The sequence below is a fragment of the Sarcophilus harrisii genome, chromosome 2 (genome assembly GCF_902635505.1).
Source record: "Sarcophilus harrisii chromosome 2, mSarHar1.11, whole genome shotgun sequence".
Classification (NCBI taxonomy): Eukaryota; Metazoa; Chordata; class Mammalia; order Dasyuromorphia; family Dasyuridae; genus Sarcophilus; species Sarcophilus harrisii.
Window position 1 is genome coordinate 443,587,781 of NC_045427.1, and position 26,722 is coordinate 443,614,502.

The 26,722-nt window shown below is 38.0% G+C and overlaps 1 protein-coding gene across 1 annotated transcript in view; it reads right to left on the reverse strand.

Annotated features, from left to right (window-relative positions):
- Positions 1-5,439, reverse strand: part of MEGF9 (multiple EGF like domains 9) — a 110,056-nt gene extending 104,617 nt beyond the window's left edge. The window contains exon 1 of the mRNA XM_023507383.2: positions 4,684-5,439. Coding sequence (XP_023363151.1) covers positions 4,684-5,227 — 544 coding nt within the window. The 5' untranslated portion in view covers positions 5,228-5,439. The remainder of the gene's footprint in view (positions 1-4,683) is intronic.
- Positions 5,440-26,722: the final 21,283 nt, after the last annotated feature.

Genomic DNA, 26,722 nt, shown 5'->3' on the forward strand with positions numbered 1-26,722 from the left:
TCAGAAGAGATGTTAAAGAGACAAGGATTATTAAGTACTCCATGATGGCAAGGATCATTTTGTCTTTTTTCTCTTCATCCTCAGCTCCTAGCATAGAATTGTGCACATTATTGTGTACTGAATTGTTGAAATGAAACTAGTCCAATCCTTCCTTTGGATAAAGAAGAAACTGAGGCCCAGAGAGGATGATATGCACTTGAATAAAAGTATGTATAATGGTTTTTGGGTTTTTTTTTTGAAACCACTTCAACTGATATTCCTGTCTTTAAGGTAAGATCTTGAACTTTTATTTTAATTTTCTCTCTCTTCAAACTCATCAATACAAAATTTACTAATAATAAGTTCTGTAACATATATTACTAATCAGTAAAATAGACAAAGCAATATTTGTCTTTCCTTTTTTATTGGGTGCCAGAAGATTGAGCTAATATCTGGTGCCAGATGCTCAGATTAAAATAATGAGCACTTTTTTTCTATTAATCTTAAGGAAAATCAACACACTAAAGGCCTAGTCATATTCTTACTATATATTATAGTAGATGTGGGTTACCCACAAAATCTTTTGGAAACATGATTCATCAAATTTCAGACAGTAACTTTTTAAGGTAGTTATACTACTTTGACAACTGTTCAGGAGATTGAAGTATTTCAAGATTTGTGTGCACCTGTGCCAGTGATAGCACACGGAAGATAACTGTGGAAGGAAAATGAACCAGACCCAGAGTAAGATGACTGTAAATGATGTTTTCATTCATCAAGGACCATAACAGAATCTCTTGAAAGGAAAATAAAAAATATTTATACATAGGATTTTTTTTTTTGGCATTATGGTCTACAAAATATCCCAAAACAGAAAAGAATTGGTAAGGACAATTATTTCATAGATCTAAAGCTGAAAAACTAACTAAGAGATTTCAAAGATTAAGCTCTCTAAAAGTCACTAGTTTTCAATACAAATTTCCTTCCCTTTTTCCTATGACAATATGTTTACTTGAGAGCTGGCAGGTACCTTAGAACATAGAATGCTCATTATCTCCTTGTTCTAGGGTCTTAGCATATTTTTCAGTTATTAACGCCCTCTTCTAAAATTCAGCCTCAAAATTCAGTGGGGAATTTTAGGACAAAACTAACATTTCCAGCACAGATAAAAAGGGCTTGCATTTTTAGACCTTTTCTTTCATTATCTGAGTATTTCTGCCACACCATGCTCATGTGACAGTATTTAGGTTTCCAAATCCTGGAATTTTAACCCCAGCTTAGACACTGATTTCTTTCTTGTAACAAGTCACAGATAAATAATTTTAGTGACTCTGGCTACATGATGGCCTGCAAATAATCTAAAAACTTTAATACTCAGAGACTGTGATAGCTTACTACTTTCTAACCTTCACTCCTATACCACCTAAATTCACATTGTTCTAATCTCCACAGTAGCATTGCCCTAAGAGGCCACAATAACCTGTTCTGACTTGCCCTCAGATTTGTCTTATAAAAAGATCTTCCATGTTCATAGAATTCAAGCATTCATAATTTCATCAGTATCTTCTCACTCTGACCTGAAAGGTATCCTAGTGATTATTGTCTTCTATCATCAAAGCCTTCAACTTTCCCTTCTCAAATATACAAACTAGTCTGATGTTTTTGCTCTGGTAGGAAGAGAATGGTGTCTACTGGATGAGCAATTAGTTTCAGTTTGCAGAGTAGTGTCCCAGGAAATAGAAGGAGGTCCTAACTGAGGAGCTCTTAGCTATAGGCTTAAAGGAAAGAATCTCTCATTGAATCATAAGTGCAGCTTCAAAACCTAAAAACAGTTTTGTAAGAATATCACCAATGGCACTGAGCCCTAAGAGGAATAAATATCAGTCTTAGCTATTTTTCCAAAGCCAGGGAAACAAACATTGCAAGCCAAACAAGCTTCCTTAACTTGAATCGAAGATTTCTCTTTAAACAAAGGCAGTCGAGAGTTATGCTATCTGGCATTCTCTCCTTAGGAAAAGTCAGTACCTGACTACTTTACTTTCTAGTTGGAACTAAATCTGTTAACCTGACTCAAGTGTTTTCAGCAGTGAGACTTAGGTACATGTACATTATATCAGCATGAAGTAGACAGAAATGCATAGTTTGTAAAGCATTGTCACTGCAGGGCTTTTGGAGATTGATTATGGGTGATTTAGATTAGAAAGTATTTTCACAAGGGTAAAAGAAAGAGAATTAAATCGAGAGGACATGGGTTCACACACTAGCTTTACAATTTACAGTGTAAAAAGTTTTTACAATTTTAGGAAGTTGAAATTTACAAAATAAATTAGTAAATTGAAATTATTTAGTAAATTGAATATTATTTACCTATGTATTTTTGGGCAAGTCACTTCATCTCTCTGGGCCTCATATTCTTCATCTTTAAATGGGGTTGTTGGACTAAATGATTGGGGTAAACCTTTAAATTCTACAATAATAAACTTCAAAGGAGCTTTTAGGTACCACAAAGGATAAAATACTGAACTTCCTGTCAGGAAGACCAGGGTTCAAATCCTATCTCAGAACATTTACTAGCTATGTGACACTAGACAAAATCACCCAATTCACAGGGTAGTAGCAAGGATTAAGAGATTGCATAAGTGAAATGTTTGGCAAACCTTAAGGCCCTATGGGTATCCTCTTTTATAATTGAGGAAACAGAAATACAGAGAAGAAAAATTGATTCATCCAAGATCATAGAGTAAGTGGCAGAACCCAGACATAGAACCAGTTTTTCTGACACTTGAATGTTTAGTTTTGCTTTCAAATAATAGTTAATATCTTTTATTTATATAGTACTTTATAGTTAGTTGCAAGATGCGTTCCAAAAACCTGAGAATTGAGTACTACTAAAAGTATGTCAAATCTATCAGGTTTTTCAGATGAAAAACATATCCATACATATCCAGAAGCAAAGTTTGCCCATTTACACAAAAAAAATGTCATCCAACTATAAGAATGCTGGAGGGAAAAAAACTACATAAACTAATCTAAGCTAGTTTTATCATTCTTCCTCTTGGAATACAACAAACCAGAAAAGAAAAAATTTCAAGGGTGAATTAAAATGTATAATCTGATTTAGATTAATATCCCCAAAATACAAGGCAAGACTTTGATCTGACATATGCCTATCCCACAAGTAAAAATTCTAACAGGGCAATTTATGAGAAAAAAAAGTTTAAATAATTCTACAACTGCACTAGCAGTTAAGGGATTCAGAAAAGTCTTATTTAAAGTCATTTTGGATAATAACTTTAAAGTTATAATTCACGTGTTTGGGTTCACTTCTACCTTTGGACCCCAGACACCAGAGAACTTGGATCTAGATTGTATTTCTGAAATTTATTAGTTGCAAGATCTCTGACAAATCACTTAAAGTTTCCTGTGCCTCAGTTTCTTGTCTGTAACATAAGGGGGTTAGACTGACTTATGACATCTCTTCCAAGTCTAACTCTGATTCTATGATCTTAAAATGTTTTAAATAATAGGATTTCTATAATATTTTCTTGGACTGTCATAAAAAAGTTTAGTTTACAACATGGATTGAGAAAATATCATTTATGATATATGTAAAGCACTTTAAAAATGCAGAACTAAAAAACATAAGCTACTATTATCAAAAGTAAAATCTAAACACCCGTGTTTTTAGAAAAATGTTGATTCCTATTTATATTTCTACTCAGGAAAAGACCAAATTAGATAAACCTGTGCCTTGGAAAGGCAAGGAGGGAGGGAAAGAAAGAACATAAAAGATTTTTAACCTATTTTTTTTAGTGTCTTCAACCTAGATAGTGTGCTGTAATTTCCCCTATAATCAGCTCACAGATCTCACAAGATCTACCCAGGTCATTGGACAACTTGGACCCCTTATGGTTTTTATTCTACGAGTAGTCTCTACCACTGTTTGTAAACAAGATTCTCTCACTGTTTTCTCCACCAGTCACATGCAGACCCAAAGTTTAGATAAACAAAAAGCAGAATAAGAAAACTAAACTAAGAGCTTTAGAGGTCCTGGATACACAACTTTTCACCAATAGAGCAAAGGGGTTTTTTGTAAATTTTTTTTCCTTTTCTGCAAAAGAGACAGTGATAACTAAAGCAAAATTCATGAACCAAAAGTTTGCCCCGTTTCTGAGACAAAAGCGTAAGAACTACTGGTGGGAATAAATGCCCTGCATCTTTCACATCCTCACTAAGGTAAGTGGCCCAGAAAGGCTGAAACTATTCGCTGGGCCAGGAGAAACCCAAGTTCCCTTGGGTTTCCAAATCATTACCACCTTAAAAGCTTTTGGGATAAGCGATAATAAATAACCCTTAAAAAATCAAGACCATTGATACAAAGGCCAAAAAGAGATACAAGAAAGGTCGGGGAGATGTTACTTCTAGTCCTTCCACCCGACCTCTTTCTTTTTGAGACGAGAAAACATGGGGAAGATTAAGACACCTCCTCTTCTCTCGGCTTTCCCTGAGCCCATTAGAAGGATTGAGGACAGGACCCAGATAATCTCGGGGTGGAAGGCCAGAAGCCGCTCTAAACCAGCTTCGGGGAGGGCAGCAGCGCGCGTGTAAAAGCGGGGTGACACCTGCCTTAGTTGGGGAGGGGAAAGAGCCAGCTCTCCCCAGAGGGGGGGGGAGAGAAGAGGGTGGGGCGGGGCGGCTACTCACCTCTGGGCGTGGGGCTGGCGAGCTGGCCAGGCTGGGACGCAGGTGGGGTGGGCGAGGGGCTGCTCCAAAGCACTGAAGGAGTCAAGGTCAGGGTCGCGGTCTGGGTCGCAGCCACAGTCTGGGTCGTCGTAGTCAAAATCAAAGTTGGGGTCGGGGTCGGGGTCAAGACGTGGGGAGCTGTGGTCAGGGGGCTGCCCGGGCCCGTGGGGGCGGCCTCGGTGCTACGGGGAGTGGGCTCCGGCTCGGGCTCAGGGGTCTCTTGTGCGGCGGGGCTGGTGGCCGCGGAGGCTGCGATGGGGGCGTGACTGGCCGGCTCCTCCACCTGCTTCGCACCACCCCGGCCCCGTTCCCCGTCACCGCCGGCGTCGGCGGCTCCGGCGGGGGGAGACGAGGGGGCGCGGTCCGGCCCCCTCGCGGGGGTTGGGACAGTCCCGGCGGCAGAGGCAGCGGGGGCGGCGAAGGCTGAGGCGGGGGCCGAGGTGGCGGCGGCGGCCACGCAGCAGCAGAGCAGGGCGATGCCCCCCAGGCTGGGCAGGCTCCTCATGGCGCGCGCGGCAGCGGCGGCCCCGACCGGTCATTCATTCAGGCAGGCGGTCACCGGCGCGGGAGGCAAGCGCGACGTCCGGCTCCGACACCGGCCGAGACGACTCCAGACCAGGGACCGGAATGGCAAAGGAGACAGAGACGGAGACGCCGCCGCCCGCAGCCGCACCATCCCTGCCTCCCGCCCTCCGCCTCCCTCTGACAGGCGGCCGGCCGGGCCGGCGGGCGGGCGGACCTGGGAGGAGGGCGACGTAACGGACGGCTCCGCCCCCTCTCCGGCATCGACGGACCCTCCAGACCAATCCTGGGCCGCTCTGGCCCACGTGACGGCTCCGCTTCCCGACCTCTTTGTGCCCTGACTACCAATCAAAGGAGGCCGGGAGCAAGAAGAGGAAGGGGAGCGGCGGGGGGGGCGGGGCGGGGGGGTTGGGAGGCGCGAGCTCGGGCTCGAGCTCCAGCATCCCCGGCCAGCGGTGGATGCGGCTGCATTGTTCGTTGAGAGAGCGAACGCGCTGGCGGGGCGCGAGCTCCCTCCCTTCCTGCCGGGCGTCCGGGCTGCAGACAAAGAAGGCACCCCCAAGTTCGCTGTTTCCCAACCCCGCGCGCGAGCAGTTCCTCTTCTCTAGCCAGCCCGGCCTAGGGTAGGGATTGTCAAGTGCTTTCCTCTCCCCTTGCGGACACACACCCCCTTTCGCTCTTCACACGCCGAACAATGGGGTGGGGGGTGAGGAGCGCGGGGCCAGCAGCCCCGGCTGCTGTTTGCCTCTCAAAGGGCGGTCTTTGGGTCCCGCAGTCTCCCCGAACGCTCGGGCAGCTCCGGGATCCAGAGAATACGCTAAAAGGCAGGACATGCAGAAGCCTCCCCAGAAGAGGCAAAGGATGTCCCAGCTCTGGATGAGTAGGAGCCCAAAGAGCTGTCTAATTTCATTAAACTCGAAGCTGTTATTACATGATCGCAGGAAATTAGCGCCTCACAATAACACAACTGTTCAGGCTATTTTTACAGTATTTTTCTCACAACAATGTTCATGAGAATAAAAGTATGGTTATCACCAGTATTTAGCAGACGAGGAAACGGAGATATTTAAGGAGGTGTAATGGCTTCTCCAAGGTCACATCACTAGAATCAGAACTGAATTTGAACCCAGGTGTCCTAACTCTCAAGTCTAGTGCTCTTTCGTGTGTTCTACAGTACCTTGCAAAATCTCCAGCTTTTGCAGGAAGAGTCAAGTTCTAAGAACTCACTGTAGAAAAATTTGGAGTCAGAGAACTTGATTTCAGTCTCTGCTGCTTGGTATCTGTAAGATCTTGCCCAAGTAATTTTATGGACCTCAATTTCCTCATCTGTAAAATAAGAAAGTTAATCTAGATGATTTCTAAGGCTCCCAGGAAGTGCATGGGCTGAAAAAGGCATTCAGACCATAAGGCCTATTTCACTACCCAGAAGGGCTAAACTTCCTTCCACCCCAACCCCATCTCCATCCCCATTCCCAATTATACTGGGGTTTTTTTTTTTTTTTGGTCAATTTTTTATTTTTTTATTTAATAGACTTTTATTTACAGGTTATATGTGTGGGTAACTTTACAGCATTGACAATTGCCAAACCTCTTGTTCCATTTTTTCCCCTCTTTCTCCCACCCTCTCCCCCAGATGGCAGGATGACCAGTAGATGTTAAACATATTAAAATATAAATTAGATACACACCCAATTATACTGTTGATGGAAGGCTGGTGATTTTCTTGCTCCTAATGCTCAGAAGTCTCTGCTTCTGAGTTACAGTGCCCACAAAAAAATAAAGAAGGAAAAGAATTATCATCCTTCCTCCTCCTCCTTAAATGCTGACTCCACATTCTAGTAAGAAATCCCTTTAAGAAAGAAACCTCTCCTTTGAGGGCCCAAGGTATGTGACCAGGACAGATCCCATGTCTATTTTGCTTCATATAGGTAATAAAGTACAGAGGAAAGTACAAATAATATACTAGAAGATGGGAGACCGAGGTTCTAATTTTGGCTCTGCCAGGAACTGTGTGACACGAGTCACTCTTTCAATTCCTTCCCCTGTAAACTGAGAGGGCTGGATGAGATGATCTCTAAGAGCCCTTATAGCTCTTAACCATCTAAAAACCACTCAGACTCTACTACCTTACTTAATAGCATTGGATGTGTATAATATATCAAGGTGTGAGAGGTGTGTTTCAATTGAAAAAGCTCATCAAGAGATCTGAGCTCTCTCTTCCAGGCTCTACCACCAACTCAGTTCTGTGACCCTGGGCACATCAATTCATCTTTTTAAAAAAAGGTTTTCCAATTAGTTAAATGGAGCAAATATCTTCCTTCTATTCTTTACAAAGCTATTGAATGAATAAATTAGATCATATCTGTGGCAGGTGCTGAGCTCCTGCAAGAAGGGCAGAATAGTATTTCTACATATTTCCGTTCAAAACCAAACATTGTCTTTAGAAGAAAAAAAATTTAAATATTATCATTATGTGTTGCTTATACTTCTATTTTGAGGTATAATTATTTCATTCATTGGACATTTATCAGGTACTTAGCATGAAGTACATCATCAGTCATACTAGGTAATATGGAATTTGCAGAGCTGAATAAGATATGGCCTCTTCTTTCATGGATCTTTCAGTTCAGTAAGAGAGATGAAACACATTCAAAAGCAATACAAAGTAGAATGTTGGAAATAAAAAAGGGGAGTCAAGTTAAGAAGTGTCTATTAAGCACTTACCCTGTGCCAGGCACAATAGTAAGTATTAGGGAGACAAATACAAGCAAAAAGAAAGATCTTACTTTATGCTCAAGGACTTTACATTCTAATGGGGAAAGACAAAATATAAAGAAACAGAGGCAGATGGAGCATGGTGCTGAAATAGAAGCAGAGGTAGGAAAGAAATGAAGGCTAGCTAATCTGGGGCCTTTATTAAAATAAGGTTTCTGGGAGGAACTCATCAGTGGGAGGAGGCCAGTGGAGAGAAGAGATACTCCAACCACAGGGGAGAAGGGAACTTACAAAGTGAGAAGTCACTTGAGACATGGTGGTAAAGAAGATAGTTTTGTAAGAGTTTGAAAGAGGAAGATAAGGTACCACTTCTGTTTGGTACCTCAGTGAAAGTAGACTGGAATACAGTATCATTTGAACTAGAACTTGAAGGAAGCGGTATGATTTTAACCCACAGAGATTCCGAAAGTGGTTTAATCTTGTCCCAATTCTTTGTTTCCTCATGGACAGTAGCATGCCTTGCCCTTCTCTCCTCTACTATCTCCCAAAGTCTGTCCAAGCTCATGTTCATTGTTTCCATGACACTAACTTTTCATCTTATTCTCTGCTATCCCCTTCTCCTTTTATCTTCAATATTTTCCAAAATCAGGGTCTTTTCTAAAATCCTATCTTCTCACTATGTAGTCATAGTATTTAAGCTTCACCTTCAGTATTTGTCCTTCCAAAGAACAGTCTGAATAAATTTTAAGTATTGACTGGTTTGATCTTCCTTTCCAAGGTACTCTTTATCACCACAATTTGAAAGCATTTATTCTATGCTGCTTAGCTTTTCTTATGGACCCACTTTTACAACTATATATTACTATTGAGGGAAAAAAATCACTTTAAATATATGGACTTTATTTTTTGGCAGGGTGATATCTCTGATTGTTAGTATGCAGGCCAGATTTGCCATAGTTTTTCTTCCCAGGGAACGAGTATCTTTTAATTTCATGACTGCAAAAACCATATGCAGTGATCTTTGAGCCCAAGAATATAAATTCTGACATTGCTTCTATTTCTTCTCCCTCTGTTTACCAGGAATTGAAAGAACCAACTACCATGATCTTAGCTTGCTGTTTTTTTTTTTAATATTAAGGTTTGAGTCAACTTTTTCAATCTCCTCTTTCACCCTCGTCGAGAGGCTCATTAATTCTTCTTCACTTTCAGTCATGAGTGGTATCATTTGCATATCTGAGATTGTTAATATTTCTCCCATCAACATTAATTCTGGCTTTTAATTCATCCAGCTTGGCATTTCACATGATATATTCTGCATATAAATTAAATAAATAAGGTGATAATATAAAGCCTTGTCATACTCTTTCTCAATCTTAAACCAAACAGTTCTTCCATCTTCAGTTCTAACTATTACTTCTTGTCCCACATACAAGTTCCACAGAAGACAAATAAGATGATCTAGTATTCCCATCTCTTTGAGGACTTGTCATATGTTGTTGGTATCCTCACAAAGATTTTAGTGTAGTCAATGAAACAGAAATACATGATTTGTTTTTGTTTTCTAGAACTACCATGCTTTTTCCACAATCCATCAAATGTTGGCAATTTGGTCTCTAGTTCTTCTGCCTCTTTGAAAACTAGTTTGTATTTGTTATAATTCTCAGTTCATATACTGTTAAAACTGAGCTTACAAAATTTTAAGCTTAGTCTTACTGGCATTTGAGATGCAGGGGGAGATTCAAATGCAAGGCATAGCAAGAACATTAAAAGATGTTGAATAGAAATGGGAAAGGATAAGAAGCAATAAAGTGTAATAGAAAAAAACACTAAATTTTGAGTAAAAAGATCTGTATTCCATTCTTGATTCTGCCATTTAATATCCATGTGACTTTGGGCTAGTTTCTTTATAGAGAGGTAGTGGAAGAGGGTGGTAAGGAAGTGACGAAGTGATGAAGAGGAGAGCAGGGAGGGGGCCTCGATTTTCTCATAAATTGAGGGGTTATGAAAAAATAAAATCAAAGGTCTACCTAGTTCTAAATCCTCTATGACCTCAGGCCTTGTTCCATAAGCAATGAGCAATCTAGTTGACTGGAGCATAAGGTACATACACGAAGGCATTTGGAATAATATCCTGCTTCCAACCTGACCCCCAAAGCCAATATGCAAACAACTCTTGTAGAGAAGGGGTTCCAACTTTTCCCCAACTCCCTCCATCCCCACTACACATCAATAATAACCATGGAATTTCTCCCATGTGTACAGCCAAAGTCCTAGGAATAGTAGCACCTCATTTCCTTAGCCTTCTCACTCTACTTCTTTTTTTTTTTTTAATTTAATAGCCTTTTATTTACAGGATATATACATGGGTAACTTTACAGCATTAACAATTGCCAAACCTCTTGTTCCAATTTTCACCTCTTACCCCCCACCCCTCCCTAGATGGCAGGATGACCAGTAGATGTTAAATATATTAAAATATAACTTAGATACACAATAAGTATACATGACAAAACATTATTTTGCTGTACAAAAAGAATCAGATTCTGAATTATTGTACAATTAGCTTATGAAGGAAATCAAAAATGCATGTGTGCATAAATATAGGGATTAGAATTCAATGTAATGGTTTTAGTCATCTCCCAGAGTTCTTTTCTGGGCATAGCTAGTTCAGTTCATTACTGCTCCATTAGAAATGATTTGGTTGATCTGTTGCTGAGGATGGCCTGATCCATCAGAACTGGTCATCATCTAGTATTATTGTTGAAGTATATAATGATCTGGTCCTGCTCATTTCCTCAGCATCAGTTCTTTAAGTCTCTCAGGCCTTTCTGAAATCATCCTGTTGGTCATTTCCTCAGAACAGTAATATTCCATATTTCATATACCACAATTTATTCAAACCATTCTCCAACTGGTGGACATCATTCAGTTTCAGTTTTAGCCACTACAAAAGGGCTGCCACAAACATTCGTGCACAATCTCTTTGGGATATAATCCTAGTAGTAACACTGCTGGATCAAAGGGTATGCACAGTTTGATAACTTTTTGAGCATAGTTCCAAACTACTCTCCAAAATGGTTGGATTCGTTCACAACTCCACCAACAATGCATCAATGTCCCAGTTTTCCCGCATCCCCTCCAACAATCATCATTATTTTTTCCTGTCATCTTAGCCAATCTGACAGGTGTGCACTCACTCTACTTCTAAGCTACTCCTAGCATCCATTATCTATGGGAGCAATCTTTATGTAGATTCAACCTTGTAGGTGCTGCAGTCTTTGCTTCCTCAGCAGCAAAAGATACTAAGTTTTTAACACCAAAGACCTTGACATCCTTCAAATAATTCAACATCAGAAATAAACATGATTTTATCAACAGAAATGACATTAAGAAGATGTTAAATTACTGTCTGTTTTGCTGCTGGGTCCACAATGCCTTTTCAACTACTTGCAAATGGAAACATCCTATATATGTTTTCTCCCCTAGAAGGTGATCTTTTTCCATTTTTCCATTTTCATCTCCAGCAATTATAACACAGTGATTTATACATAATAAGTCTTCAATAAATACTTTTTCATTGATTCAATCATTTGGTGAGTAATGAGGTACTGTTAAAGGATTTTCAGCAAAGAAAGGTCATATATTAGAACTAATCTGGTGATGGCATATAAGATGCATTGAATAAGAAAGAAGCCACTTTAATAGTTAAGGTAAGAGGTAATAAGAAACCAGCCTAGAGTAGTGACAGTAGGAATAGAAAGAAACTAATGATTTGTTAGGATAAGACAGACCATAGCCCTGGAAGTACATGACAGCACAGGAAAGTTTATGCTGAGCCTGTATTCCCCACTGAAATGTAAGTCATGTTAAATTCAATAATGGTTATAAAGTCAAACATAAAATGAAACCAACTAATAACTCAATTCCATATTCTAAGGATTTATACAGTGCTTTATGATTTACAAAGTACTTTCCTCATAATAGCCTTATGAAGTTGGTTGCACAAGTATTACTGTTCCTGTTTTACAGATGAATAAACTAAGGTTCAGAGAACCTTAGTCTCTCAAAATGTAACAACCACATATGGTAAAAACCTGATGTAACAGTGAACAAGGTAAGCATTAATCATGTTATCCAACACCAGAATTATAACATGAAAAAGTCTTGCTATACTTATGAAGTTAAAAACAAATTTGGTTTACTAAAGACTACTAAGAACATTAATGAAGACTGGCACATAGAGTTTTATTTTTAAAATTATTTTCTTCAATAAAAAGAAGCCACAATTCATTAATTTGAGACTTATTCTTTACCTCTCTAGTTTTTGAGTAAGTAGTTGTCCCCATCATCATTCTTATCCTGAAGAAAAAATTTCACACATATGTCATACTTTCCTTATGTGTCCCAGTGCAGTGATAGGTATTTCTGGGAAGACCTGCAAATATGAAACATAGTTCCTGTCCTCAAAGGAAGGGAAAGGGAATAAGTATTTATTAAGCACCTACTATGTAGCAGATATTGTGCTAAGTGCTTTACAAATATTTGATTCTTATGACAACTGGGGTAGCTGTTAATTATTATGCCCAATTTACACTTGAGGAAAGTGAAGTAAGCAGAGGTTAAGTGATTTGCCCAAGGTCATTCAGCTAGTATTTGTCTGAGTCACCTTTGAACTCAGGCCTCCTGGCTCCAAGCCTAGTGTTCAATCAGCTGTACTATCACTGCACAGTAGTGCAATATACAAGCAATACAAGGAGTTAAAGTTGGGAAACAAAATTAGAGAACAAATGGGTGCTTTTGACACCGAGTACAATGTATGTAGATCCAATTCAATTCAGTAAATGTTTTGTAATGTTCTGGATGCAGAAACTATTGTTGGTAGAATTTAGGAGAAACAATCCCAAGCAGTGAGATCCCCAACATTAGTTTTTAAATGGAAAGTGAATAACCATAGAAGGGATTTACATTTAGGTATGAGTTGCACTAAGTGATTTGAGGTCTCTTCCAGCTTTAAGATCCTTTGATTTCTCTGTTGGACATATAATAGAATCCTGATATGAGCAAAGGTTTGGGCTAGATGTTAAGGGATACAAAGTTTGATTATTCCAAGCCCCTGCCCTCATGGAGTTTACCTTTCAGGAGGGGGATAAAAAACCTAAACATAGATGTCCTTATTACAGAACGTTCTATGTCTATGATAAGGATATCTAAGTTTATGTTTTTAAGAGTACTGGAGAGAAGGAATGAAAAGTGCTAGGTATAATTGAGAGGAGGAAATCATGGAATATCTCAAAAATAATCTTGTAGCTAAGATTCCGAGTTTTTACCCAGATAGTTCAGATTCAGCTCCCATTGTGGGAAGTATTTTTGAATACAGCTAAGTGGCATGGCAGGTACTAGACTTGACTCAGGAAGACTTAAATTCAAATCCTGCCTTACAGACTTAACAGTTGTATAGTCTTGGGTAAGCCATTTGATCTAGGCATCTAAGTGGTACATGTAATTGGAGGAGTGGCCTTGAATCAAGAAGACTTGAGTTCACATTTGACCTCAGACACTTATTTGCTGTGTGATCCTAGGAAAATTTACTTAATTTCTGTCTGCTTTAGTTTCCCCAACTGTAAAATTGAAATAATAAAGCACCTGCCTCCAAGAATTGCTGAGATCAAATAAGATATTTATAAAGCATTTAAAAGAGTACCTGGCACATAGTAAACACTTAATAAATGTTTCTTCCCTTCTCCTCTTATCTTCAATTTCTTAATCTGTGAAATAAGGGGTTAAGATTAGATAGCCTCCAAAGAAGCTATTCACTCTGATTCTTTTTATGGTTTTGCGACTTCCTTCAAGAGATGCCATTTGAGTTGAGTTTTAACAGATAGGTTGAAAATTGGCAAGCAAAGAAGGAAAGGGCATTTCTGATCAAGAGTACACTATAAGGTGCAAAGGCACAGGGGAGGGAATGTGTAGGACATGTGCTAGAGGCAAACAGTGATAGTCAAATTTGGCTGGACTGTGAAATATACTGAGAAGAATCATAACAGACAATGCATGGTGTAGGTTTATCACCTTCTTTTAAAGCTGGAAGGGAATTAATAGATCATCCATTCTGATTTTCTTATTTTATAGGTGAGAAAACTGAGGTGGGAAATCAGTATTGTCCTAAATGCTGAGGATACAAAGAAAGGCAAAATATAGTCCCTGTCATCAAGTAGCTCACAATCTAAGGAAGACAATGTGAAAACAATTCAATATGAACAACCGTACAGAAGTAAAATTGGGAGTAATCAGCAGAGGTAAGGTAGTGGAATTAAGAGAGCCTTTTTTTTTTTTTTTTTTTTTGCTGAGGCAATTGGGATTAAGTGACTTGCTCAGTGTCACAGTGTCACACAGCTAGGAAGTATTAAGTGTCTCAGGCTGGATTTGAACTCAGGTTCTGACTTCAGAGCCGGTGCTCTATCCACTGTGCCATCTAGCTGCCCCAAGAGAGGTTTCTTATGCAAAAGTAGTATTTTAGCTGGGACTTGAAGGAAACCAGGAAAACCCAGTGTGACAGTGAGTGATAAGACTCCAGAGCTAGAAGTAGATTCTCCTAATTCTAAACACTGTTTTCTTTCCATTACACCATGTTTGTTTTGGTTTGTTTTGCTTTTTGAGATTGGGTCTCCCTAACTCACCTAGACTGAAAGTGTAGTAGCCACTCATCGACTCATTCCCATGACTGAGGAGCATGAAAGCTTTGACCTACTTTGTTTCCAACCTGGGCCTCTTTGCCCCTCCTTAAGCAATCTAGTGGTCCCTCTGTTCTCTATAATTTATCAAACTGGTGCCAGACTTAGTGTTGGCAACCAATCAGCTCAACCCAGTGCAGCTCAGAACTCTAGAGCTCAAATGATCCATAAGCCTCTGCTTCCCCAGAAGTAAGGATCACAGGCAGGGGACACCACACTCTGCACCATATTTCTTTTTCTATGTATATGGGTGTGTACCATCTATTTATATAAAACTGTCCAAATGAAAAGCCATTCATCTTCCTGCCACATCTAGCCTTGAGTCTTCCTGATTTTGCCCTGTAAAGGACAATCCCTTTATATTAACAGTTTTCATCAAGTGAGGTGATCCTCAGCTGTTCTGCCCATCCACGTGCTTCCTCAGTTAATATTTACCCTTTTATCTTCCTGATATTTGCAAAATGCTGGATCAGCTGTGTCCATGCTTTATCAGAAGTTCCCTGTTGAAGAAGAAAAGCTGATGCAGCTCTGGTACAGTGTGTGCAATAAGTATCCCTTATGCCTGAAATGATGACTGAAGATTTGGCTATAGGGAAAAATCTACAAGGGCATTTGGATTTAGATTCTAAAATCATGGAGCAGAGTGCTAAATGGACTGCTGGAAGGTGTGTGTGTGGGGGAGGGCCAGAGCCCTGCCTCCAAGCAAGTATTATCTTTTCCTGGGTTCCCTGATATATGATCCCAAGTAATCCATAAAATCCACAGACGTACTTTTATATGTTGAAATCCCTTTTGAAATAGATAACAGTTGATATTTTTCAACAGCTACTAGGTCACAGAACATAAAATGTAAAAGATAGAAAGGATTTAGAAAGTATAATTCCCAAATGATAAATTGTTGTTTGGTTATGTCTAACACTTTGTGATCCCATGTGGGATTTTCTTGGCAAAGATATTTGAGTTTGCCATTTCTTTCTCCAGTAGATTAAGTCAAACAGAGGTTAAATGACTAGCCCAGGATGAAGTTGAATTCAGGTTTTCCTGAAATGAAGCCCAGGGGTCTATTCACTGAGACATCTAGCTGCCTTGAAAAGTTATAAGGAACTTTAACAACCATCTAGTTTGAAGAATTAATTTTACAGATTAGGTACAAAGAAATGACTTAAAATCAAAGTACCCATAAGATTAAGACCTGAAAGATATTAATGATTATCTATTTCAGTACTTATATTTAGCCACTGAGAAAACTGGGGTCTAGAGAAATACACTGAATTGGCCACAGTCCCTTCAATCTGCAGTGTTAAACTCAAGTAGAAATAAGGACCATTATACTATACATAAAGATCCCTGTGGGCCACATATTGACTTAGAAAACCACATATTGTATTTTTTATTTTGTTAAATATTTCTCAATTACCTTTTAATCTGGTTCTGGCCCCGCTTGGGAGCCATATGTTTGACATCTCTGACCTAGATAATAAATAGCATAGCCAGGTTCAAACTCACTTTTTCTGACTTCACATCTACAGGTAAATAGATAAGTAAGTGGCAGAACCACAACCAGAACCTGTTATCAGAAAATACAGAAAATATTTTCTGATGCTTCATCAGGTACATTTTCCAGTATATCATATTACTTCTTTCATTGTTCCCAAGATCTTATTAAATTACAAATAATTTCTAAATAATTAAAAACAATGCTTCCAACACCTCATCAACGTTAAAAATAGATATGACCCATAAGAAAGATTAGAATAGAAACATTGATCCCCCGCATATCAAAAATTAGAAAGGTATCTCTGATTGGTATCCTACATAAAGGGGTTATCTTTTAGTCTCTAGGGCAGGAGATCCTTGGCTCCAGCAAAACTGATCCACTGCCTATCTCCTGAACACACTATACATATTTGTTCCCATAGTTCCTCCTGCCTAGAAAGTCCACATTCCTACTCTTTCTTTATCAAAATCTTCCCTTTCCTTTAAGGTCAGCTGAAGTCCCAGTTCTTTCAAAAAACCTTAATATTATCTCTTCTGATCTCCTATAGCACCATTGTCTTCGTGATTCATGTCATTTACTAACTTTTATCACTAGTTCTGTTTAAATATATATGACCAATCACCCAGAACTGGCTTGAATCCTGCTTGAGAGCAGGGACAATATCTTGTGCTTCTTTGTTCTGTTATCTCTTCAGGTGCTAATGTCCTATCTTTCAACATTCTTTTTTTTTTTTTTTTCTTTCTAAAAATCCCTCCCCCACATCTAGGTTCTAGGGTTCTTTCTAATTCTAATTCTCTGAGTTATAATATTTCTATTATAAAGAACCTTCAATGGCTAGCGTTCCATGTGCTAACACTTTACTATATTTCTCTTCCAGGTTTCATGGAAACAACCAAAAGTGAACAGTTTCTAGAACTACCCAAAACCTCACTTCATGTTTCTGTACTAGCAGCCATAGTTAAATACTAGGAGTGATATGTTTTGCAATTGACTTCAATGAACCATTGAGCTGCTATTAAAATGTCTGCCCAATTTGTTTGGTACTGTGGGTGTGTTTATAGGCAACACACCTGCTCTATGGAATCTTGGTAAGATGATGACAGGAAGTAAGACACAATGTGGAACTCTAAGCCTGCTGCAAAGTGATGTTTAAAAATAACAATGTCAAATGTTAAAGTGACACTTTTAAATATTTCTGCTATTAAAAGAAACACAATGAATTGTCATATTTGTATTTCTGGTGCCTAGTACTGTGCCTAACACATGCAAGGTGCTTTATAAATGTCTATTGATTAAATTGTTTCTTTAAGTGTTCTTGAGGATCCTCCTCAGGGGAATATAGCCAGTAATGGTAATACAATCTAACAATTCTAGATCAGCAAAATTGTACTAAATGCTATATAGAGAGCAAAAAGTTAGATGGGGAAAAGAATAATATAGGGGCTACTGTGTGGGGCATCGTGCTAAGTACTTTTTTAAAAACAAATTTCTTATTAGGGGGTGATTCGTCAATTCCAATAGATTTGGGATGGAAAGCACCATCCACATCCAGAGGAAGAATTATGAAGACTAAATGTGGATCAAAGCATAGTAACTTCACCTTTTTTGTGTGTTGTTGTTTGTTTGCTTTTTTCTTTTCTCCTTTTCCCTTTTGATCTGATTTTTTTTTTTTTGCTCAGCTTGACAAATATGGAAATGTGTTTAGAAGAATTGCACACAACCTATATCAGACTGCTTGCTGTCTTGAGGAGAAAAATTTGGAACTTGTGTTTTGAGAAGAGGAATGTTGAAAACTATTTTTGTATGTATTCGGAAAAATAAAATTCCATTTAAAAACACAAATATCTTATTTAATCCTCATAACAACCTATGCCAGATAGGTGCTATTATTATCCCAATTTCATAGTTGAAGAAACTGAAGCAATCAGGTTAAGTGACTTGCTTAGAGTCAGAAAGCTAGTAAATGTCTGAAGCTGGATTTCACCTCAGATCTTTCTGATTCCAGGCCTAGCCTTCAATCCACTGTGTCACCAGCTACCTCCATAGGCAGAGAGATGATGATGATGTGTGTGTGTGTGTGTGTGTGTGTGTGTACATGCGTGCGTGCATGCGTGTGTGTATTGGGGGCTGGTGAAGGGTAAGAGAAAGGGAGAGCAACAGATTTAGTTTGGTATAGAGAAAAAGCACTGGTTCTGAAGTCCAAAAGTTTTTTCACTTATTAGGAGTATGTTTTGGGCAAATGACTTCATTGCCTTGGATCTCAGTATCCTCATCTGAAAAATAGAGATACTAATATTTATTCTATATATCTCATTGGGCAGTTGCAAATATCAATTGAAATCATAGCTATAAAGTACTTTGTAAACCCTAAAGTATTGTAGGATATTATTATGTCAGAATGGCACAATTCACTTTTTTTTTTCTTTTTTGGTTTTTCTTTATTGTTATTGTTATCTGACACACATTATACTAGCATAAACCTTGTCTTCCCAAATGCTGAGTAATGGATGGAATAATTTATTCTGAGCTCAAAGACAGTGAAACCCTAGCTTCCCCAGGGGAGTCTTACTTGTATAATGTTTACAGGATTGGTCTCTATGACTTTAGCTCTCATAAAGAACCTCCTTTATTGGTGGGTCTGCACCTGTCAATGTCCACTTTCCAATATTCTACATAAAACAGTCCTCCCTGAAGGTGGGAATGGGGTAAATTAGTGTGGCAAACACAAAGGGAATAGACAAGTCCACAGAGCTTCTTCTTCTTTTTTTTTTTTTTTTTTTTTTTTTTTTTATTTTAGCCTCAGGTACCCCTTGAGGAGATCCAGGATTTGGTGACATCGGGGCCTTTTGTTGAATGAACTTGTGGCTGAAGCATCAATTTCACAGGAACCTGAAGCCAGAATGATGAAGACAGCCAGCCCACAGGTGTATTTCCTTGATAATGCCAAGGGACTAGAAGCACTTCTTCCTAAAACAGAAGGACCAGAAGAATCATGTTGCAAATCACACCATCCCCAATTCCCTTTAGTGTATAATTCAGAGTTTTAAAATGCAATAATTGAAGTGTAAATGGGACACTCAGTGTCTTAGAATCCTAGGTAGGATCATTAAGTCCCATATAATGTATATGATAATGATATAATAATAATAGATAGTATAATAATTGTTGTTCAGTCATTTCAGTTATATCCAAATCTTTGTGACTCCATTTGGGCATTTCTTGGCAAAGTTACTGGAGTGGTTGGCCATTTCCTTCTCCAGTTCATTTTACAGATGAACTGAGGCAAACAGGGTGAAGTGACTTGCCCCGGGTCACACAGGTGGTTATTATCTAAGATCACATTTGAACTCAGGAACAAGAATCTTCCTGACTCCAGGCCCAGCATTCTATCCACTATACCACTCTCCTCAACATAATAATAATAAAATCTGAAAGTGTTTGTTACATGAATGTTAGCATTTTAATATATTAATTCTATATAATACATAATAATTACATATAACAACAAAAATAATATTTTGTAGCACTTTCAGATTTATGAAGAGTTTTTCAAGATGCTATCCCATTTGAGGCTTGAAACAATCTTATGAGGTAATTGCTATTAGTATCCCCATTTTACAGATGAGCAATCAGAAAGCTTAGATTACTTGACAGTGTCACCTGGCAAAATATTAGAACCAGAAGGGATACGTTGAAAGTGAGAGCTGGAAAAAATCATTTAGTCCATTTCCATCATGTTAGAGGAAATAATCGGGCCCACAGAGATGAAGTTATTTGGTATACATACATTAATTCTGAATAAGTTCTGAAATTTCTGACCCTGGTCTATGACTCTTCTTTCATACCACACTGATGTTCATAAAGAGAATATGGACAACAGCTTTGAGGGCTTTTCTTATTGCAGTATGTCCCAAATTAGACTAAAAATCCAAAAGGCTGAAAAACAGCAACATGCCCTTTCTCACCAGAGCCAATTTAGAAAAAAAATGTTGCTAGCCCTAAAAGAACAGGCCATATCACTCTCTTTTGTTTCTCTTGCTATGAAATTTTTGAATGTGTATATTTTTCTTATTATCACTTAGTATATCTTGAAGGCCCACAACATTGTAAGAACACACTGGAACAGGAATATATGATCTCTAAATCCCTAACATGTAGAATGGTTGCTCTAAAAAAAAAATAAATAAATCAGGGACCTAAAGAAATCCCATTTTAAAAAAACCTTCAAATCTTCATTGCTGGATGTAAATTCTCTGACAGGGGAAATTGCACTAAGAATTCATCCCAAGAAACACTTTGGAATCTTTCTTTTTAACAAACATGAGGCCTTCGTAGCAACCCCAGAGAATTCTTGGCTTCTAAAGACAGATTCTGAATTGGGAGTGAAGATGAAGTCAGAGGTAGTCATAAGAATATGAACAATCTCTATTTCTAAAATTCTTTCCTCTTTACAAAGCACTTTTCTTGCAACAACCCTATGAGATAAGCAGTACTACATTTTTTTTTTATTTTAACTTTTATTGGATTTGTGATTTTTATCAATATAGGGCACTCCAGATGAGGCTATTCCTTTATCAAAGCAGCTCAGCATATCTAATGTAATTTGCATTCTTAAAGAGTTGCCTGGGCTAAAGTGACATGCTGAAGACCACAGAGTCACTGTTAGTCAGTGCTAGAAAAGTGCTGGACTTTTCACCCAGGGCTTCCTAACTTAGAGGCCAATTCTCTATCAAATTCCACTTTTGCTCTTGGAAATATTATTGCATCACTTATTTTACAGATGAGAACATGAAGGCTCCAATAAGTGAATTAACATTCTGAGACACATAGCTAACTGACGAAGTGGCAACTCCAAGCTCACTCTTTGGATTACAAGGTTGGTGTGAGTCCTTCTAAACTACACTGCCTTTTCCAAATCTAACTTTCATTCCAACTCTGATTCTAGAAAAGACATGCCCTTTGATGACTCTATCAGCATCCATTTTTCACTCTTATCCCTCCCATTCCCTCAGGAGAAGGCTCATACTAGGTATTTAATGAATAATTGTCAAATGAATGAATGATTCATATGCAACTTCAAGCTATTTGCATATGTTTCCTCCCTCTGAAGGAGAGAAGAAAACATGGATCTGACTCATGGTGATACAATCCCTTTTAGTAAAGGTAGTCAAGATTAAGTATAGGCCAGAGGAAGAGATCAGCAAGTCATCACTACGGGGCCTGCATTTTCTACCATTAAAGCCTGCAGTTGAGTAAAAGTCAGCCAGCCTCCTCCAGCAGAACAAGGATCCTAATTCAGCAAATTCCCATCTCCCCCTCACAGTCAGCAAGAGGACCACCTCCGCCTGCCAGCTAGCCAGAGCTAAAAATAGCAGAGCACACAGTAGCTCCATCCAGACTTTAGGGATAAACAAAAAACTGAAGCAAAGCCAGTAGCAGGGAAAGGAGCTTGTCATTTCTAAATAAACACCATTACCCCTCTTGTTTCACCATCTGATCTCTGGAGTGCTTTTCATTCCCCCCCTCCCCTTAGTTCTTTTGCTTATGATCAGCCCAAAGAGACTGCATCTTAAATGTGGAGCATTCAGAGATGTGGAGGCTTCTTTTACATCAGGCAGAAGTTTTGGGGGAAAAACATTTATTTTTTTTAAAATCATAGATATTTCTTCCTACTGCCAAGAACTGGGATTTAAATCCAAAATTCTCTCAGCTCAGTTCAATAGACAAAACATTTATTAGGCCCCTAATTTTTACAAGGCCTTGATCTAATTTATGGATGTAAGATAATAGGGGTAAGGGGGGAGAATCAGGAATACTTGATTTAATCCCACATTTGCTGAGCTTCTGCTAAATGTAAAACCCTTTGCTAACTTTCTATGGAGGCTATTCAGCAGTTCATTTCCATCCATTTAATATCTTCCATGTGCAAGGTCCTGGGCCAGATTTGATAAGCAAGCTAGATTTAAAAAGGGAGGGGGTGATTTCTGTCTAAAGAGTTTGCAATAAAAGAAGGGAGATAGAATATGTTCACAAATGATGTGAGAGGTACAAATAAAGTAAAATATGATAAAGTACAAATTATTTTATGTATAGATGAGGAAGAAACTCTAATGAGATTTTTGATTCCTATATATAAATGTCAATAGATAAGGCGGAGAGTATACTTCCCTAGTTGGAAAGAGGGATTGTTGGGGATGGACCACAGGAAAAGGACTGATGACTTTTAATATATCGGGAAGACAGGGGCTTTGGAGTCAGACAACAGGTTCAAATTCTACCCTTATCACTTACTAGTTGTATGAGTGGAACATGAACACTTACCGAACTTCTTGAAGCCTTGGTTCTTCCAAATGTAAAATGAGAGGCTTGGACTCTGATCTCTCAGGTGTAGCTTTAGTTCTACATCTATGATCCTCTGATCATCGAAGCAACTTATCTCACCTGCTACAAGCATCCCCCCACCCCATTATCTTGGCTCAGATAGCTTTAGGCTTAATGAAGGTTTTCAATGTAAGTCATTCATATATAACATTTCTGAATTTATCACAGCTTCAGCTGGTAATTTGTCCCAATCAGGAATTTGCTTGAAGAAAAATACCCAAATATAGATTAGTCATACTTTGTGATTCCTTTCCCATTAAAATTCTTATCTTCCATTTCTAGTAATCCATGAAGCAATGCATTCACTCAGTCTATCATTATTACATGAAATTGAAAAAGTAATAAAATAAAATATTGGGACTACCCAAATCCACTGCTTCATGCTCAGGTAAAAGATTCAAACATCTCCTATGCCCAGCAAAAGCTACCAACTTTTTAAAGGTTGAGTTCATGTGTTTATTCTTCCCAAAAGAATTGCTAATGTGGCATAGACTCCTCCCTCCTCACCAAGTTACCAGGCCAATCTGAATGCTTTGATAGTTTTTAGGGAATTTACCCTATGCCTAGAGTATAAATCTCAGAAAAAACGGGAAGGAATCATTTAATTAATAACCATTCCAACGCCTGTACCCTAACTGCCAAAAACTTTAGCTATAATTGATACTACTTACTGCTGGGCAGTAGTTTAGAGAAATTAAATAACTTCTCACCATTTCCCACTCATACATCCCCCTTCCGCTCTCCCTCCCCAAAGATTCACTGCCTTTACTTACTCTATGCCTTTGCTCTTGATTTTTCCAATGTTTGAGATGCCTTCTTTTCTATCCTTTTCCTGTTGAAGTAATTTCCATTCTTAAAGGGTAATTCAAATGCTACCATCTCCATTTTACAGCATTCCTTGATGTTCTCCTTCAACCCTTCACAGAGTTTTTGTAGTTCTTTGTTTTGCACATCTCTAATTCACCTCTATTTTATTGCATATTATTGTTTTCTAATTTTGCATCTTCTCCTCCATTAAATTTGAGGGTAGGGACTGTGACATATATAAAATTTATTTTACCAGCACCAACAGTTCTCCTACACATACTCCAATAAGGATCTAAAAAAGAGTATCTGACATTTTGCAGCATCTGACCTGGAATGCTCCAGGGAGATCTGAAACTTGCCAGGACACTGTATTCAGACATACCATGAGAGGTAGAAACCACCACTGGAGTTTCTGGAGTACTGGAGTACTGGAAATTAGGGACAAGACCAAACAGGGCCTAAAAACCTAATCTAAAAGAGTGGGACGTGACAGAGGCTGGCCCAGTAAACAAAGTCATAAAATAAAAACCAAGGCTGGAAAAATGACTTAAACAGAAGAAAACACCCAACATAATAAAGAGCTGTTTTAGTTTAAGAGACATCCAAGAGGCAAATTCAAAAGAAAGATTATTTCTATAACAATTAAAAGCAGACTTTCAGAGGAAAAGAAAAAAAAATAAGAAAAACAGTTTTGCCACAAGGACTAAAAGAATGACTGGAAGAAATTTCTTTAGCAAAAATTTAAAGTGAAATAAGTTCAATGAAAGAAAAATTTGAAGGAAAAGAAATAGCTTAGAACAGAAGGTAGAAAACCTTACTCAAGTAGCTGGTATTTAGACTAACAGAATGGAGCGAGCAGAAATCATTGATTTTAGGAGAAAACAAAAAATATCAGAACAAAGTCAAAGATTGAGGTGGGGGGAGGAGAAGAAAATTATGTAAGGTATCTGCTATCAAAAACAACTGACCTGGAAAACAGGTTAAGGAAAGATAATTTCATAATCTTTGAGTTCCTTAAAAACCATGACCAAACTCTCTCGCCCCCCAAAAAGCCTGAATGTCTCTTTAGAGAAATCATAAAAGAAAACTGCTCAACTCTATTAGAACAAGAAGGCAAAATGATAATAGAGTTCATCAATCATTCTCTTGTCAAAAGGCAAAAGATAAAGGATTGAGTATGGTGGTTGTTCAATATCGTCCTACAAAGAAAAGAAATATCTTCAAAAAACTTCAAAGATTCCTGATTTTAAGAGGAGGAGGAGAAGGAAGAGGAGGAGAAGGAGGAGTGTACAAATGATAGGGAAGGAGCAGCTATCTATCTCATGAACATCACTAAACAAATCAAAGATTAGGTTCATATATTCTCTCTCTGTCTCTCACACACACACACAACACACACACATACACATACATACACACATACAAATGTACATTCATACACGTAACCTATACACAGAAATACAAAGTTTGATATTGAAAGACATTAAACTCATCTAGGAAACAGGTAAAGATGAGAGGGGAAAGGAGATTTAAGGGGAAGAATGGAGAGGGGGTGGGTGGGAAATAGTCATAAGAAAATCAAACTTCAATTTTGGAGGATGGATAGTTAAAGGGAAATTAAAAGGAAAAAATTATGGAATGACCAATAATAATGATCTGGATGAGGTGAAAAGGGAAGAGAAAATGGAATTTGAGCAGACCACTTAAATTACAGATTACTAGTCTTAATCACATTCTTTCTTTTTTATCACTTTATTTTTAAGAAAAGGCTGGGAGGGAAAAAGGGGAGGGAAATATAAGGAGATATGATAGAAGGAAATCACAATCAATAATCATAACTGTGAACATGAATGAGATGAAATAATTTATAAAACAAAAGAGGAAAGTATAATGAATTAGAAAGCTGAACTCAGCAATATCCTTTTCTTAGAAGAAATATATTTAAATCAACATTTCACACATAAAGTGAGGGGATGGAACAGAAATTATGTCCCTGATAAACTCAAAAAAGAAAGAGTCATAATCAAAATCTCAAACTAGAGAGTAATAAAAATAGACATGGTTAAAAGAAATCACATTATGCTTAAAGACACAATAGATAATGAATTATCAATATCTAATATATATGTATTACATGGCATAGCTTCTGAATATTTAAAGAAAAAGGTAAGTGAACTGTTGAGAGAAATATCAAGGCTATACTAGGTAGGAACCTCCACATACCTGTTTTGTATCTAGAAAAATATGATAAAAAAGATAATAAGATATTTAGTGTTTAAATAGAATTTTTGAATATTCAGATATTAAATGTTTGGCATTTACTAAATGGAAAGAGGAAAGAAAATATTACTCAGCTCTGTTTAGTACCTTTAGAAAAAAAAAAAAGATCATTTGTTAGAGCATAAATGTCATAAACAAATGAAAAAAATTTTTTTTTCTTTTTCAAACATTTTTAAATTTAGAATTTCAAATTTTCTGCCTTCTACCTCTCCGCAACCTCTGAAAAGAAATAAAGGAGGGAATATGTTTCAGTTTCTTCTCAGAATTCATTGGTTCTCTCTCTGGAGATGGACAGCACTTTTCATTATGAGTCCTTTGGAATTGTCTTAGATCATTTATTTCTCAGAGTCTCATAGCTAAGTCTTTATAATTGTTCATTGTTACAAAATTGCTGTTATTATGTGCATCATTTTTCTGGTTCTGCTCAGTTTATTTCATATCAGTTCATGTAATCTTTCCAAATTTTTCTGGATCTATCCTCTTTGTCATTTCTTATAGTACAATAGTATCCCATCACAATCATATATCACAACTTGTTCAGCCATTTTCCAACTGATGGATATCCCTTCAATCAATGCTTTGCCACCACAAAAAGAGCTGTGATAGATATTTTTGTGTATGTAATTCCTCTCCCTGTTTCTTTGACATATAAACTAGGTCAAAGAGTATGTTCAATTTTAAAGTCCTTTGGGCATAATTCCAATTATTCTCCAGAATGATTGGATCAGTTCATAATTCTACCAACAGTGCACTAGTATACCTATTTTACCCCATCCCTTCCAGCATTTGTCATTTTCCTTTTATGTATGTTAATCTATATGATAGGTGTGAGGTGGTACCTCAGAATTGTTTTAATTTGCATTTCCCTAATTATTTGTTTAAAATTATGATATTAATATTAGCATTTTTCATGTAACTATTAATAGCTTTAATTTCTGAAAAGAAATATTTAAAATGAAAATGCTATTTTCACAATACCTAGGACAGCTCCTCGCACAAAGGAAATTTAATAGTTTTATAGGGAACTGTTTCATAGGACTTTAGAGGGCAAAGACAACAAAAGGAT